The sequence below is a fragment of the Heliconius melpomene genome, chromosome 19, assembly GCF_056956725.1.
Source record: "Heliconius melpomene rosina isolate 202511_hmr_F chromosome 19, ASM5695672v1, whole genome shotgun sequence".
Lineage (NCBI taxonomy): Eukaryota > Metazoa > Arthropoda > Insecta > Lepidoptera > Nymphalidae > Heliconius > Heliconius melpomene.
The window spans coordinates 3640956-3655128 of NC_140407.1; the positions used below are offsets into that span (position 1 = coordinate 3640956).

Here is a 14173-nt window from a genome sequence, read left to right on the forward strand (position 1 = left end):
CGTAGTTAGAGCCGCGTCTTCATCCCGGTAATTAAACGGCCTCCCTCCCTCCCTCCTCGCGGCTAAATTAATCACACCACGATCTCGCCCCCCGGTCCTCAGCCGATTAAAAACTTTTATTGGAGCGCCGAGTGTGAAAGCCCCGTCTGTTTAAGCCACTACTCCCGGCCAATCAGAAAGCGGCAGGAGTCGAATGCTCATTTCCCATTGGTCGATCGTAATCTGTGCACGCCCCCCATCGCCGCCCGGGCCGGGGCTGTCACACGCCACGTCAGTTGACCGATGCGCGTCGAACCGTTAGCCGTATCTCGCGTTGTTAACAGCCTCCGGTGCCTGTGACCGTGTGATGGATGTGAACTGAACGATGGAGGAGGAGTCGATGTCCGGACACAGCTGTTCTGAAGACGATATCAGTGTTGGTCGGCCGTCGCCGGCACCCTCGCGGTCGCCGTCGCCGCACGACTATTTCAGACCGCTGAAACGATTGAAGATGGCTTCTGAACCGGTGGAAGAGCGTAGAGGAGATGGAGTTAAGAGTTTCTCGATTTTGGACATTTTATCGCATAGCCCGCGCACTCCACCGCGTATTGTGCGGCCCTGGGATGCATCGGGCTTCGAGAGGCTGCAGCGGTTGCAGCGATTGGCTGGTGCAGCTCTGTTAGACGGTGAACGTTGGAGGCTAGCGGCTTTAGGACTTCTGAGGCCAAGAGACATGGCACCAGCGGAATGTTGTGACTCTGCATCAGAAAGGTCTTCGTCGGCTTCAGATTGCTGCTCAGAACCGAGACGAGCACCGCAAGGACCGAACGCACCTCACACGCCTCTTGATGCGCTGTTCCACATGACCAGTAAAACTTTTGAAGCGAATAATGCTGACAATGGAGGTAAGCCCTTTTGTTATTTTATACTTTAATTAATTATAATTTTAAAAAGGCTATTGATAGTAACAATAACATAAATATTGATCCTCAATGATAAGTTTTATTTTGTTGTTGTTGATATCTTACTTTTCTTTTAATGTACTGAGATCTCACGGCAATAACTTTTTGTTATGGGACCATCTAATAAGAAAGTACATACGAGTAGATATAATAACAAACTAAAGAACTATACGAACTTCATTATACCTAATTAGGTATGACATTACTATGTAAAAAAACTTATCATCTAATTTTATTTTTTTATTGACTTTAATATGAAACAAAAATTAAATCTGAACCTTATAAGCTGTAAATAAATCAGCTTCACGCCGTATCCCGCACACAGCAGGATAGGCGGAGGGAACTGTGGTAACGGGAACGGTGTTAAGACACTTCGTTTCCATTTTCCGCCGAATTCTGAAGGCATGCGTGTTGAGTGAAGGAACTCAACGCCGCGCTTTGCCTCGACACCAGAGCGAAGAAATTTAAATGAAAAATTCCTTTCCTCGAGTGTTCGATAAATTGTAGTAATAGAAATAGATAATAATTGCTTTTCTTTTTTTTTTTGCAAAATCATACATTATAATTTAAAATTATATTAAGTAGTTTTTATTAAAAAATGTGATATTTCTCAGAAAAAGATTTTAAGAAATATTTACATTGAAGATACATAAAAAAAACTTAAAGCGTACCTAATAATAATAACGTAATCTACTTTTTGGATTTCTTTTACGCTTTATAGATAGAACCTATCGTCAAAACAATCTTTTTACTACTTTCCTCCCAAATTAGATAAATTGCGTGTTTTCATCTCCGCAGTTTGTCTTAGTGAAGGGGCGAAATTTTATTTTTTATTTCATGAAAATAATTTATGAGGCCGTCAAACAACTGATTGTACCTAAACGCGACGGTTGTGGATTCGATTCCCACTCGGACATCAAAAGATCTCTCTGTCCTAAGTAATAAATCCTGCTACAAATACCTATGTTGTAGATACGTGAAGCTAAAACATATCCCAATATTTTGTGCATCTAAAAAGTTTAATTTTTTTTGCATCTAAAAAGAGTAAGGTAATCTCATCTTGTAAACTTTTAAGATTGTAAAAATTTTTACTCACAGTTTTCTGTTTCTTATTAAAAATAATAGACATCTTTAATGTCCATTTTATAGTAAGTAATACAGCTTAATCTTTTTGAAGATATTATAAGCATTGACGGTAGAGCTGTATAATTTATACAACGGGAGAGCTAGGGCGGGTAACAAATTAAATAAATACTTATTTGTTTTAGGCTTAATATAAAGAACTGAACTGAAGTTTTTACGTTATTTTGTATTGAATTTTATCCAAATAACACCCAAGAAGTGTAGAGTTTTTATTACTTATCTACTTCAATGCAAAAATAATTACTCAAATAAGTAAACGTTCAATAATCTACTAGTAAACACAACCTTCGTATACAGATTTGGTATATTATCTAGTTCCATGAACGTAATTTAGGTTCCCATCGTGCAGTATATAGTTAGCAATGTCAATTTAGTATTTATTGCGGATCTGACAAGCGGTAATACGAATTTGATGACTTCTATCAAACGCCTAATGTTGTTTACTATTCAGTATTAATATCAGCGCTATTAAACTTAAATAATAGGTTAATATTAAAGTTAAATAATTTTCAGTACTACGGTAAAGTTATATTAGCTATGTGTCGTACATACAGTTCTCGCATGACGAAAGGAAATTGTGATCTCTAACTAATTATAGAAGTATAGCCAAAATTATTTATTATTTAACCTAATCATATTTGAAAATACCTAGTTAAGCCTAAAAACAATAAACAATAATTAATTTAAATATTTGTTATTATTAATATAGGTATTATTAATATTTGCGGCGTTGACTTCTACCACTCAACACGCAATGCCTCCAGAATTCGGCAGAAAGTGGGGAACGGAGTGTTCTAACACTAGGTTCCCTCTGCCTACCCTGTTGTGTGCGGGATACAGCGTGAAGCCGATTTAATTTAAATATTTACACTTTAATACATTCGAAACGAATTAATAGTTCATAATAAAAAGCTTGTACCTACCTATAGCTTTCTCTACCGTTTCTATTTTTTACTTCATTTTAATTAAATGGCAAATACTTAAATCAAATTTATTAGCTATCTTTACATTCCATAAACAATATTTAGATACCTAAGTATTTATTTTAACAATCGCCCAGGTATTAAAACCATAAACAACATGTTAAGTACTTATAAGTTGAGGCCTCTAAAGCTTAAACGATTTCACTCGTATTTATCTTAATAATTAATGTAGAAATTTACGTAGATATTTGCTTTTTATTACGCTTATAGATGTTAAATTTATAACAATTAAAAAAAACCAAACTTTAGCTTCTAAAAGCTATTGAAAATCATCTGCTTGGAATTGGTCGTGAAATTCTTATGAAATATGTAATTACTATCGTAGTTACAGACCCCTTCTAAAACTTTCATAGATGGTATACATTCTTCAAGTGTTCTATGGCTCTACATAAAAATAAATAGTATTATCATGAAAAACAATAACGAAAGAATTTAAATTAGGTTTTATATAATTTTAATGCATTAAGCTGTTTAATCAACATAGCTTTTTCATTGAAAAGAATGAGAAAAACTATTTTCTAAATCACTAGGCGAGAAGTTATAATTTTTCATGTACGTACGTCCGGACGTGCAGTTCGTCTATTTTAATATATTATTATATTAGTATATATATCTCATGAATATTATTAAATATTATACATATGTAATAGGCTAATGATTTAGCTATTATATTCCCATAAAGCTCGCACAAATATCCCACTTTATAGGTGTCGTTTAACCGTCGACGTTCATACTGGCACTAATATAGAGATGCCTCTCCATAATTACGTGATAGATTCATGTTAATTATGCTTTTCAAATAATTTTCACGTGTGGTCCTTACGACAGAAGACGCAAAATTTTAGTGCTAATAACATAAAGTTTTATTTTATAATTATAAAACTTATTATTGAAGAAAATATGACCGACGCATCCAATTATGTTATAATTTAGCATATTTATGTACCTATTTATTTTAATTGATTGTTTAATTTATTACTTACTTCAGTCGTTATCATCTATTATATATTTCAAAATTTAATTAATTAATTAATCAATCAATGGAAGCAAGCAACAATGATTTAATTAGACTACCTATAAGATTCTGATAAAGCTCTACCTACTAATCGACAGTTATTTGTAACATAACATTATCGGGAAATTGTGTAACTGGATTTTAATAAATAAAGTTATACATTTTTAACAATGTGAATTTTATAAATATATCCTATATATGCTAATAAACTTCATTATTATTGATTGATAACTTTTTTCTTTATTTAAACATTTATTCAAAAGATAAAACACAAAATAGCACGTTAACTCGCAATACTTACTAGAATTTGATACTGTAAATCTGTCCTGGCTTCAACTAGATTTTATTATAAAAGCCACAAAATTTGTTTTTTTTTAATTTTAACTGAAATAATTAATAAAAAAAAATTAATTAAGGCAATAGTAAAAATTCTATAATCTAATGTACAGGTAGGTACAGTTATACACTATTCTTATAGTTAATTTTCTTAATGTTTTATTATTTAAAATATTATTTTTATTTTTGTTTAGTTAAAATTTTTTTCGCAAAAAATAGGAAGGTATAATAAATAACAAAAGTAGTTCTTTTAAGATATTATTTTTATTGTGCTTTATTAGGTAGTAGCGACCCACCCGAGGATTCGCCCGCTTAAACTTATTGTTTGTTCTATTATAAAAAAAAACTTGCATAAATTGTAACCTATATGTTATTCTGAAATATGTGTAAGCTATAGGTACCACTATTAACTTTTATTAAAAGCCGTTTAAATAAAACGTAGTTTTTGTATGAAAATGGAACAAATATCCATCTTTATGAACTTTCACATTTATAATGTTAGTGGGATAGGTTTGCTAAATAGGTTATTTATGATTTTTAAAGTATCTTTTTTTAATATTCTGAAATAGGATCAGGCTGAAAATCACCGCTGTAGACAGACAAGTCTGACACCATTCCTTTAATTGTTTTACAAAATTTTCAGTGAAATTTTCATTTTGTAAACTGCTACTAATTTACTTCGTAAGCAACAACAGTACAAAACGATACTTAATTCATATTTTCAAATTAAACAAAATGATCTAAACATATAACTTAATAATACCAAGCCCGTAATTTCGTCAAAATGAACAGATAAATAATACACCTATACGCGAAATATTTAAGTAGTCTGTATTCGCGATACATAGGTACCTATACTCGTAGTAATTTATTTTTATTTTGAAACATGCATCGAAAACGGCCCTTGAAACAATGTAGCCATTGTGTGGGCGATTACTATAATATATTATTAGTTATTGGTTATCGACGAGGTATGTTAACATTTGTAATACCTGCGTCGGATAGCCGATTACGCCATGATTGCAGAGCGGCGCTTGTAATTGAAACGCGGCTGAACGCATCTGCCTCCACCCTCTGTCATTATCTGTGCGTTTTTTTTTTTTAAATTGTCAACGATGATTTTGGCAGTCATTGTGTGGTGTGTTTGATGGAATCATTTTGATTAATTCGTATATTATGTATATATTTTTTAATATGGTGTAAGGTCTAATTACGGCTTATTATGCTTTTGTCTTTATTCAATTTAATTTTTTTTGAAAAAACATATTTTAAAACTGCATATGTTTAATTTTGCAATATAATTTGTAGCGCTCAAAATGTCATTAGGAATAGAAAGTGACGTATAGAAAATGACTTTTAAATACACTTACCGATGTCATTAAAAATGGACCACTTATAAAATGACAGTGCAAATCAATGAGCTCTCAAAGGCTCCAAAATTTACACGCATTCAGCCATTCAAAAAACACAAATTGACTATATAAGCGTAATTTAAACGGACATTGCAAAAAATCCATTGTTGCCGCCACAAAAGAAGACATCACGGTTAACAATAGTTCCAAATTTGAACATACGTCAAAAGGAAAGGCGGGAATTGTCTATGCTCCATATGCTACGAGATTAACATATTAAAAAGTAAAGTAATTTGTCATTGGCGGCTTGATTGAGGAAGTCATCTTGGCAACGGAAATAATATTTTTTTAACATCCCCCTCGGCGTTACATTATTGTGATTGTGATATCTATATCATTACTAGAGCGTTAGATGATTGCAACAAATGATAATCTATGGCGTTTTTGTGCTAGATATAAAATTTAAAATAAAATGAGGGGAGAGGTCTAAATATTTCACAATTGATAGATACAGTTATATTATACGGGTTTTATATTGTATCTATAAGAACATAAAAGCTCATGAAAATATCTTTGTATTTAAATGTTTTATGTTTATATAAACGAGTACAATGTAAATTATACAAAAATATATCTTGACTGTATCCCATTATCTACAAGGCCAGTACATGAGCAATGAGCATGTATGTCACCGTCTAACATCTAACTAACGCATTAAACGTACTTACGATGCAATCTCGGTAATGATTCGTAATGAATGTACTATTTGTGCACTATTTTAATTTTTTTTTAGTTCAAATATTGTGGGGCATAAGTATGCACCTATAGAGCAAATCGTCGTAAATTTTAAAATTTATAAATAATAAATAATTTATAAATAATATTAAATTAAATAAAGATAACTTATATGTAATTTATAATAAATTGATCTAATATTTCTAACCCCCGAAAAAAACACATTAGTCAACTCATTTTGTCTATGGTCGTCAAGCGCGAGTCCGGGATTATTATATTTTATTATCCCACAAATTGTGCTACAACCTCCTGTGGGGTCCAAAGGTGTCAGAACCGGCACGTTTGTATTGCCTCTATTATGAAAAGAAAAAAGGGAAGCAAAAAGTCGCTCCCGCTATTAAAGTACAGGGTGCTTTTAGCCAATAATACGTTTAGAATTCGCTGACTAATTGATTGTGAATGGTTATATTTAATTGGAAAACGATAGATCCATGGAAAACGTTGATAGCAGATTTATGTACTTTTTTGTAAGCGATGAACATATAAAATCCCTTGTTTCATTTTTTTTTAATTAACACATTTAGGTATTGGATATGTAGTTTTTAGCAAAAAAAAAATTAAAAAAATCTAAATATATTTTTAAAATGATTATAATAAACAAAGAATCGTTGGCGTTTAAGTAGTTTGTCACATGTAAGAATTTAAGTGAAAATTGGTTAGTGTCATAATATTACCCTTCACTTTACAGAGAAACAATTATATATAGATTATTCTAATTCTTATAGATACCTACTAGAGCATTAAGGACAAATCTCTATAGAGACAAGGTGTCTCTCTCTTACTTCTGCAGTAGGAGCGATGCAGGTGCATTCGATTTATTTAATTATATTATTTGGATACACCTTCATCGACTGCTATCTTTTCCATCTGTGATATGATGGTATAGTCCGTTTAATGAAAGAGGGTGCGCTTTTTGTTATTATTTTCGTTAAAAAAACGTTAATATTTTTTCTTTGATATGACTGGCGTTATATTAGAAGTTTATCTTTTAAATTATTAAATGTTATATGTAGGTAGATAAGTCGTTATTATTTTGAATAATTCAGTATAAAACATTTATATCCAATATAAATAAAAAAAGGTGTTAATTCTCAAATATATTGCACGTAGCTTTTACAGATAAAAAACAATTCGCGAATTATTAAAGCACTTTAATTATATAAAGATAATTTAAATAAAATATAAAATCTCAAAAAGAGTTGCAACATCGTCCAGCAATCGTATCGCATCACAATATAGGCGGTCATTATTTAATAACCCCACATTTGGACACCCGGGCGGAATTACAGGCGTCTGTAAATAAACCGCCGGCTTTGTGGAACACCGACGCCTGTCTCGAATGAATATGGACTTTGTTTTGTTTAATTATAATAGCTAATAAAAATTATAGTAGCTGTAGTAGTTAAAAAAGAATTGTATGACACTCTCGTAGCACCGTTGAAGATATAAATATAAATCTTTCAAAAATTAAGTTAAAAGCGATAATTCCTTCATAAAAAATTAAATTAAATCATGCTGTATCCCGCACACAGCAGGGTAGGCAGAGAGAACGTAGTGATAAGACACTCCGTTCCCCACTTTCTGCCGAATTCTGGAGGCATTCGACACCAGATCAAAGAAATGGAAATAAATATTTCACTTCCTCGAGTGGACATCGAACCCACAACCGTCGCCTTGCAGTCACACCCTTGTGCCACAGCGCCACGATGCCCTCAATTACTTCTTGTTTTATTATAAAGCAAAATAAAAAAGCGAAATCGTCAAAATAAAAAAATATACCGTTTGATAATATGCTTCTCCATATAAAATAAGTGTACTAATTAAATTAATAAAATTAAAGTTGAAGTGTGAATTCCGCATGTCCCTCTACATATGTAAGAAATAAATTATATTTATTTGCCATTGTAAACGTTAATACCTGTGTGATACATGCAAAGTAAGTAAGATGGGAATTTTTGTGGAAATTAATGGCAAAGTACCTAAGTTAAAATTTCACTTATTATTTTATTATTCAAATTATTATTTATTCTAGTAAATAACTGGTAAATATTTACTATTAATGATATACTTATGTATATAAGACCAGTCATCATAGATAAGGCTCAAGTGTGTGACTGCAAACGCACCTGGATGTGGGTTCGATTCCACTCTGGTGCCGAGTTGCGCCATTCAACACGCAATGCCTTCAGAATTCGGAGGAAAATGAGGAACAGGTTGCCTTAATACTAGGTTCCCTCTCTTCTATGTGAGGGATACGGGTGACCTAAAATAAATAAATAAAATAAAAACATCTTTTAAAACTCAACATAAAATCACATAAAATTGCTACTGATGCATAAATATATTTTTACATAATTACATTTTGTGGAAACTTGATTTAAAGTGTGTTATTAGAATATATTCAATGTACTGTGTGTTTCCCTTAAAAAGAAATAAAATAAAATTTAAAAAAATAAATTTTATTTATATAATCATAGATACGTGACAGAAATCATCATTAAGTTAAATAAAAAACGTCCATTAAGTTTCACACCTTTCCAATACTTCTGATATTGATTTAGATAATAGATCTCTATCGATTCATTTTTTACCAAAACCGTTCAGTAATTATGAGCGTTTAGACGAATTTAGTGGGTTTGTGAGTTTTATATTAGTTAGGTTTTTTTATTAGTGGAGGCGTGGCCTGGCTATTAAATAAATAGTTGTGTAAGTTAGTAAAAATTGGCATAGGTATAAGTTATTTAATATTAAATATCAGCACATGTAGGTATTTACGGAAAACGAAGTGCCTTGACTCTACATTCACTTCTACCTTGCTGTATCTACTATAAAAATGAGATATATTTTTAGTTTTATAAGCTAGCTAACTTATAACACTAAATTAAATCACGAGCCAGTTAGGTATATGCTAGCATTATTATATTCTGATATAAAAAAAATATAGCCAGAGAAATAACTGAATATATTACGACGATACCACAGATAATTTACAGATACAATGAATATTTCACATAAAAAGATGTTATGAATAATAATAAAATGACAATTAAGTAGGTAAATATAGTAGGCGTTTAATATATTTTCCTTTTTTTTTATTATAAATACAAAACATAAAAAAAAACTTTAAAGAAGAAAAGCGTCTAAATTACATTTAATTACAATTAACGTGTACAATATAGGTGAAAGAATATTAAACACCATCTGCGGGTAAAAGGAGTAATTTAATATCGAACTCTTGTATTGTTACTTTAATTAAATGCACATAAAATGAGATCCTTAAAGATGGACGATTAAATGACTGTAGAACTTTCTATAGTCCTTTGATCATCCACTTTCCAAAAATTACGAATCTTTTTCAACGCCGTCACGACTTCCATTATTAAATACTTCCATTATTAAAACACGCGAACCATTTTTCATTCAATATAAATTTCAATGTAGATCACGAAGTTCTTTTATATGCTTGTAATTGTTTTATACAAATTCACTCTTTATAGAAACACAATAGGTGCTACATTCGCGTGTGAGAATAAAGGCAGATGGCACAATATGCGGGTTCAGCGTACTAAAGATGGAGCATCGAATTATTTTCTTATTGGCGCGATTGTTTGAGAAAATGACTTTTATTAAAGGGACGCATTAAGAATCTGACAAAAGTCCATTCAGTTGAATTGGTATCGATTCATGGTATCGTCTCGTCTGCCAACTTGCGAGACATTATTTTTCCTTGTCACTTTGAGTCTACCTAATAAGTTTCTTGAAATTATTTTACGATTGCATTAATACTTAACAAGGAGAACAGAGAGTTATGACATTTTTTTGTAATAAAAGTATAGATATCCTTTTGTCCTGGAACTGGAGAAGCACGGTGCTGAGTTCCACCGGTAGTGTAGTATACACACTAACTGGCAAGTGAAAAGAAAAAAATCCCAGAGTGGGCACAGAACCCACAAACATCGTTTTAATAGTCATAGTAGATAATATTTTTTTAAAAATACTTAACGCGAATGTTTACATTTATTTAACATTTTACATACATTATTTCCAGTTGATAATTCATTCTTCCAGCTCCACGGTAGGTCAGCGATAAGTGATAAGAGCAAATCACATAATTAAATTATATTTACAAAACTTACTTGCCTCTGGTTGGTTGTAGATAAAGAGGTTTACCTAATTGACACAATTGTTTCTTTATTACAATAATTATTCAAAAAATATAGTAATATATAGTACTATGTGTTTTTAAATAATTATTAGGATTAATATTCTAAATTACATTTATTGTTTATAAATTGCAAGGGTCTATAGAGACCCCTACAATATTTCAACACATGTAAAAATTAAGGATATATGAATAAAATTTTAATTTTAACAAAAAAGTCATATCAAACAGCTATAGATACTTATAGATGTGAAATTTTTCAAAATGCATGTAATGTAAGAAAGTAATTGTCAGCTATACCTATGCATAGCATTATACTCAGAGCATTATACTTGTAAATAAATGAATAAATAAAAAATATAGGATAAAAATTAGGGTAGAGTAACCTATTATTGACGGTTTAAGGAATACTATCCACTTAAATCCTGAAAATATCTACACACGATTTGAAAAAAAAAAAGAGATAGAAAAAAGAAAGCTTTAACTCTCTTTTTACCTTTTAAATAAGCTGCAATATGGTAAGATTTGATATTTTCTTACTAAAGTGCTCAAATTACATAAATTGTAGTAATTAGTGGGTTGTCAAAATAAAGTCAGTACCCTGCTTGGTTTTCTCCAATTTTAATACATTTGCTCTATCTACAAATAAAATAATTTCGAAGGTGTTTGTCGCAAAGCGCTCTGTGGCTGGCAACCCATAGGCCCATGGTGTTGCGACGTCTTAAATTGAAAACCGCAACAGCATTTCAATTTGAGACGAGGAAGCCGCGGTGTAATTTAAATATTTGACAGATTTGCAAACTAATTTGAGTGATAGCTCAATTTCGTAAAAACACTTGCACGCTTGCGAAAACGGTCAGTCCTTGATTACAATAAAGTGGATAAACAATAATAATAAAAAAGAAGAAGAAGAAGAGAAAGAAGAAATAATTTTAGTTGCTTAAGACCATGCGTTAAATCGAACAAATGATGACATTAGTTGAAAATCTATCTGTACAACAACAGTTGTTACATTTTACATATTGAACACACACATAAGTAAATTAATAAACTACTTCTATAAAATTTTTGCTTCTCTCTCCTGGACACAGCAGGCAGAAAGAACCTGGGATTCTAGTGTCTCAGACACTCCGTTTCTATTTAAGACGCATCCATTCTCCACTTTGCGCCAAATTCTAGATGTATTGCAACGGCGCAACTCAACGCCACATATAAAATTTGTTCATTGTACGTACAGTACCTACTTATATTATGAGCTTAATAAGCTTTTAAATTGATAGTAGGCTTCTGTCACTTGTCATACAATGTCTAAATCATTAAATCCAATGTTAGTTCTACTTAGACAATATTATAGACAACTAAAAATATGCTTTAGACAGGAAAAATTACTTGAATTTAAAAATAAAGGGAAATTGTAATTGATATTTAAAACGTACCTACAATAGGAATAGTCAACAAGCCGTGGCCGCCCTGAACTTAGATGTAGACGCCTGCGCAGATTTGATTTTGGTATTCTTCTTATTTTAAATATATTATTCCCGAGTGGACAATGCGGACAAGTTCCAGCACACCTAACTCCAGGGCTATGACTTGTTCTCTGTATTGTAAATATATCAAAAATGTGTTAAAGACCAGTTAAGTAAATAAGAAAACTACACAAATACCTATAAGAGAACTAAAATACATCGATATGCCATTTCAAATCGAAACTATAAATACGATATATCGATATGTATGGAGCACAATAACGCGTCGATTTGCTCAACACATTAAACTGCTACTAGCTATAAATACACCATTGTTCAAATACCGACTTGACTAATCGACTTCAGCTAGATTTAACGTAATACTGGATTTTTTTTTAATTTAATTAAAAAATGCCTAATGTTAGAGCACTTAGATCTTTATAAATGATGAATGCATTAATTAATTAATTCTCGTTGTGTATTAAAAAAATTATAAATATCTATTTATTTTATGTTACTTATTAATCCTTATAAATTACATAATTGAGCTGGTATTTATATACAACTTACAAGATAGGTACCTACATATCTTTATAAAAAATATCTATTCTTCCTATGAAATAGGGTTTATTTACAAATTTTATATGACTGAAAACATTCACGCGGTACAATTATTTTTTTAAAGTTATTAATTTAGTATTAGGTACTAGGAACGATTTTTTAAAATAATCAATTAAATTGCTGTTTTAATTCTTTTAACAAAGATTTTACCTATTTTTCTTTAATAGCTTTTTTCATAAGTAAGTCGTAGATTGTGTGTAGAGCCCTTAAGTCTTAGTAATCAGTGGCTAGTAGGTATAACACGAACGCGGTAATTAAACGAGCGCGAGTTGTGATTGAATGTGCTGTATTTAGTAAATTTAGTCGCGCTTTGCTACCAACGGCCACTTCTAACTTGGGTTGCTATAATTCTTAGAATCGATACCAATCGTATCGAGCTTTTGTTTATTAAACTTTGTGTATGTAAGTTTATGTTTATAGAACTTTAAGCTTACCTATATACCTAAAGGTATGCTAGGTAGGCTAGAGGTAACCTTAATTCAATATTATAAATATAGTTAGAATTAGTAGTTTATTTTTAAGTATTTCTAGACAATTTTGAATAAATTACTATTACCTATTCTTTGCGCCTCTCTCAATCTAGTTAGTTAATGTTAAATATGAAACCTCATATTTCCAGTAAAACAAATATTGTGTTGCTAATTTCCTTTATTTCAAATTATATCTTAAGCTTTCCCATTTCATGATGTTTTCTTCGGGTTATATGATTAATTTTATTATTATTAGGTACCTATAGGTAGGACATATCAATATAGGACATACCTAATCCATATATGTCTTGAAGGAAATTCATAAATACATTTAGTAATAGTATATTTGTTGTTAAAGGATGTGCAACAATCTTATTCGTTCGAAAACTAAATTGACCATTTTCTATGATTTCTTTCTTTCTACTAAAAGAAAGACATGCAACTATAAGTCTCAATAGCAAAAAAAATAGCTCATTTCATACCCAAGGCAACATTTGTCTGTCAGTTCTGAAGACGGCAATCTAAAACAATTTCAACTTACATTACCTAGCTCGAGACTAGTTGGTGTTATAAAAAACTACTTATTCATTATTCCAAGCTTATAAGGTTAATGCCTCACAATTAGTTTAGTCGTGTTTGAACGACCACCGACGGAGTAACATGTGGAGAACCGGTTACAGCTTATGTATATGCGATGTTTTGCAGAATGAAGTGCGAATTTAAAAAGAATTCGTGGTAGTCTTCTCAGTGCCACCCACTTGGGGGAGTCTATCTCCTACCATATAACACACTTACATAAATCTTTTCATAATCGTCACTTCTCTTTTGTCTTCTTTGTTTTTTCTCTTCTTTGGTTTTTCATTTTCTAATGCCATTGGATTGACTTTTC

At 31.3% G+C, this 14173-nt stretch overlaps 1 protein-coding gene across 1 annotated transcript in view; it reads left to right on the forward strand.

The window, feature by feature from the left end:
• Positions 1-289: 289 nt before the first annotated feature.
• The window catches only part of LOC146528376 (uncharacterized), a 55444-nt gene continuing 41560 nt past the window's right edge, over positions 290-14173 (forward strand). Inside the window, exon 1 of the mRNA XM_085203394.1 lies at positions 290-884. Coding sequence (XP_085059520.1) covers positions 365-884 — 520 coding nt within the window. The 5' untranslated portion in view covers positions 290-364. The remainder of the gene's footprint in view (positions 885-14173) is intronic.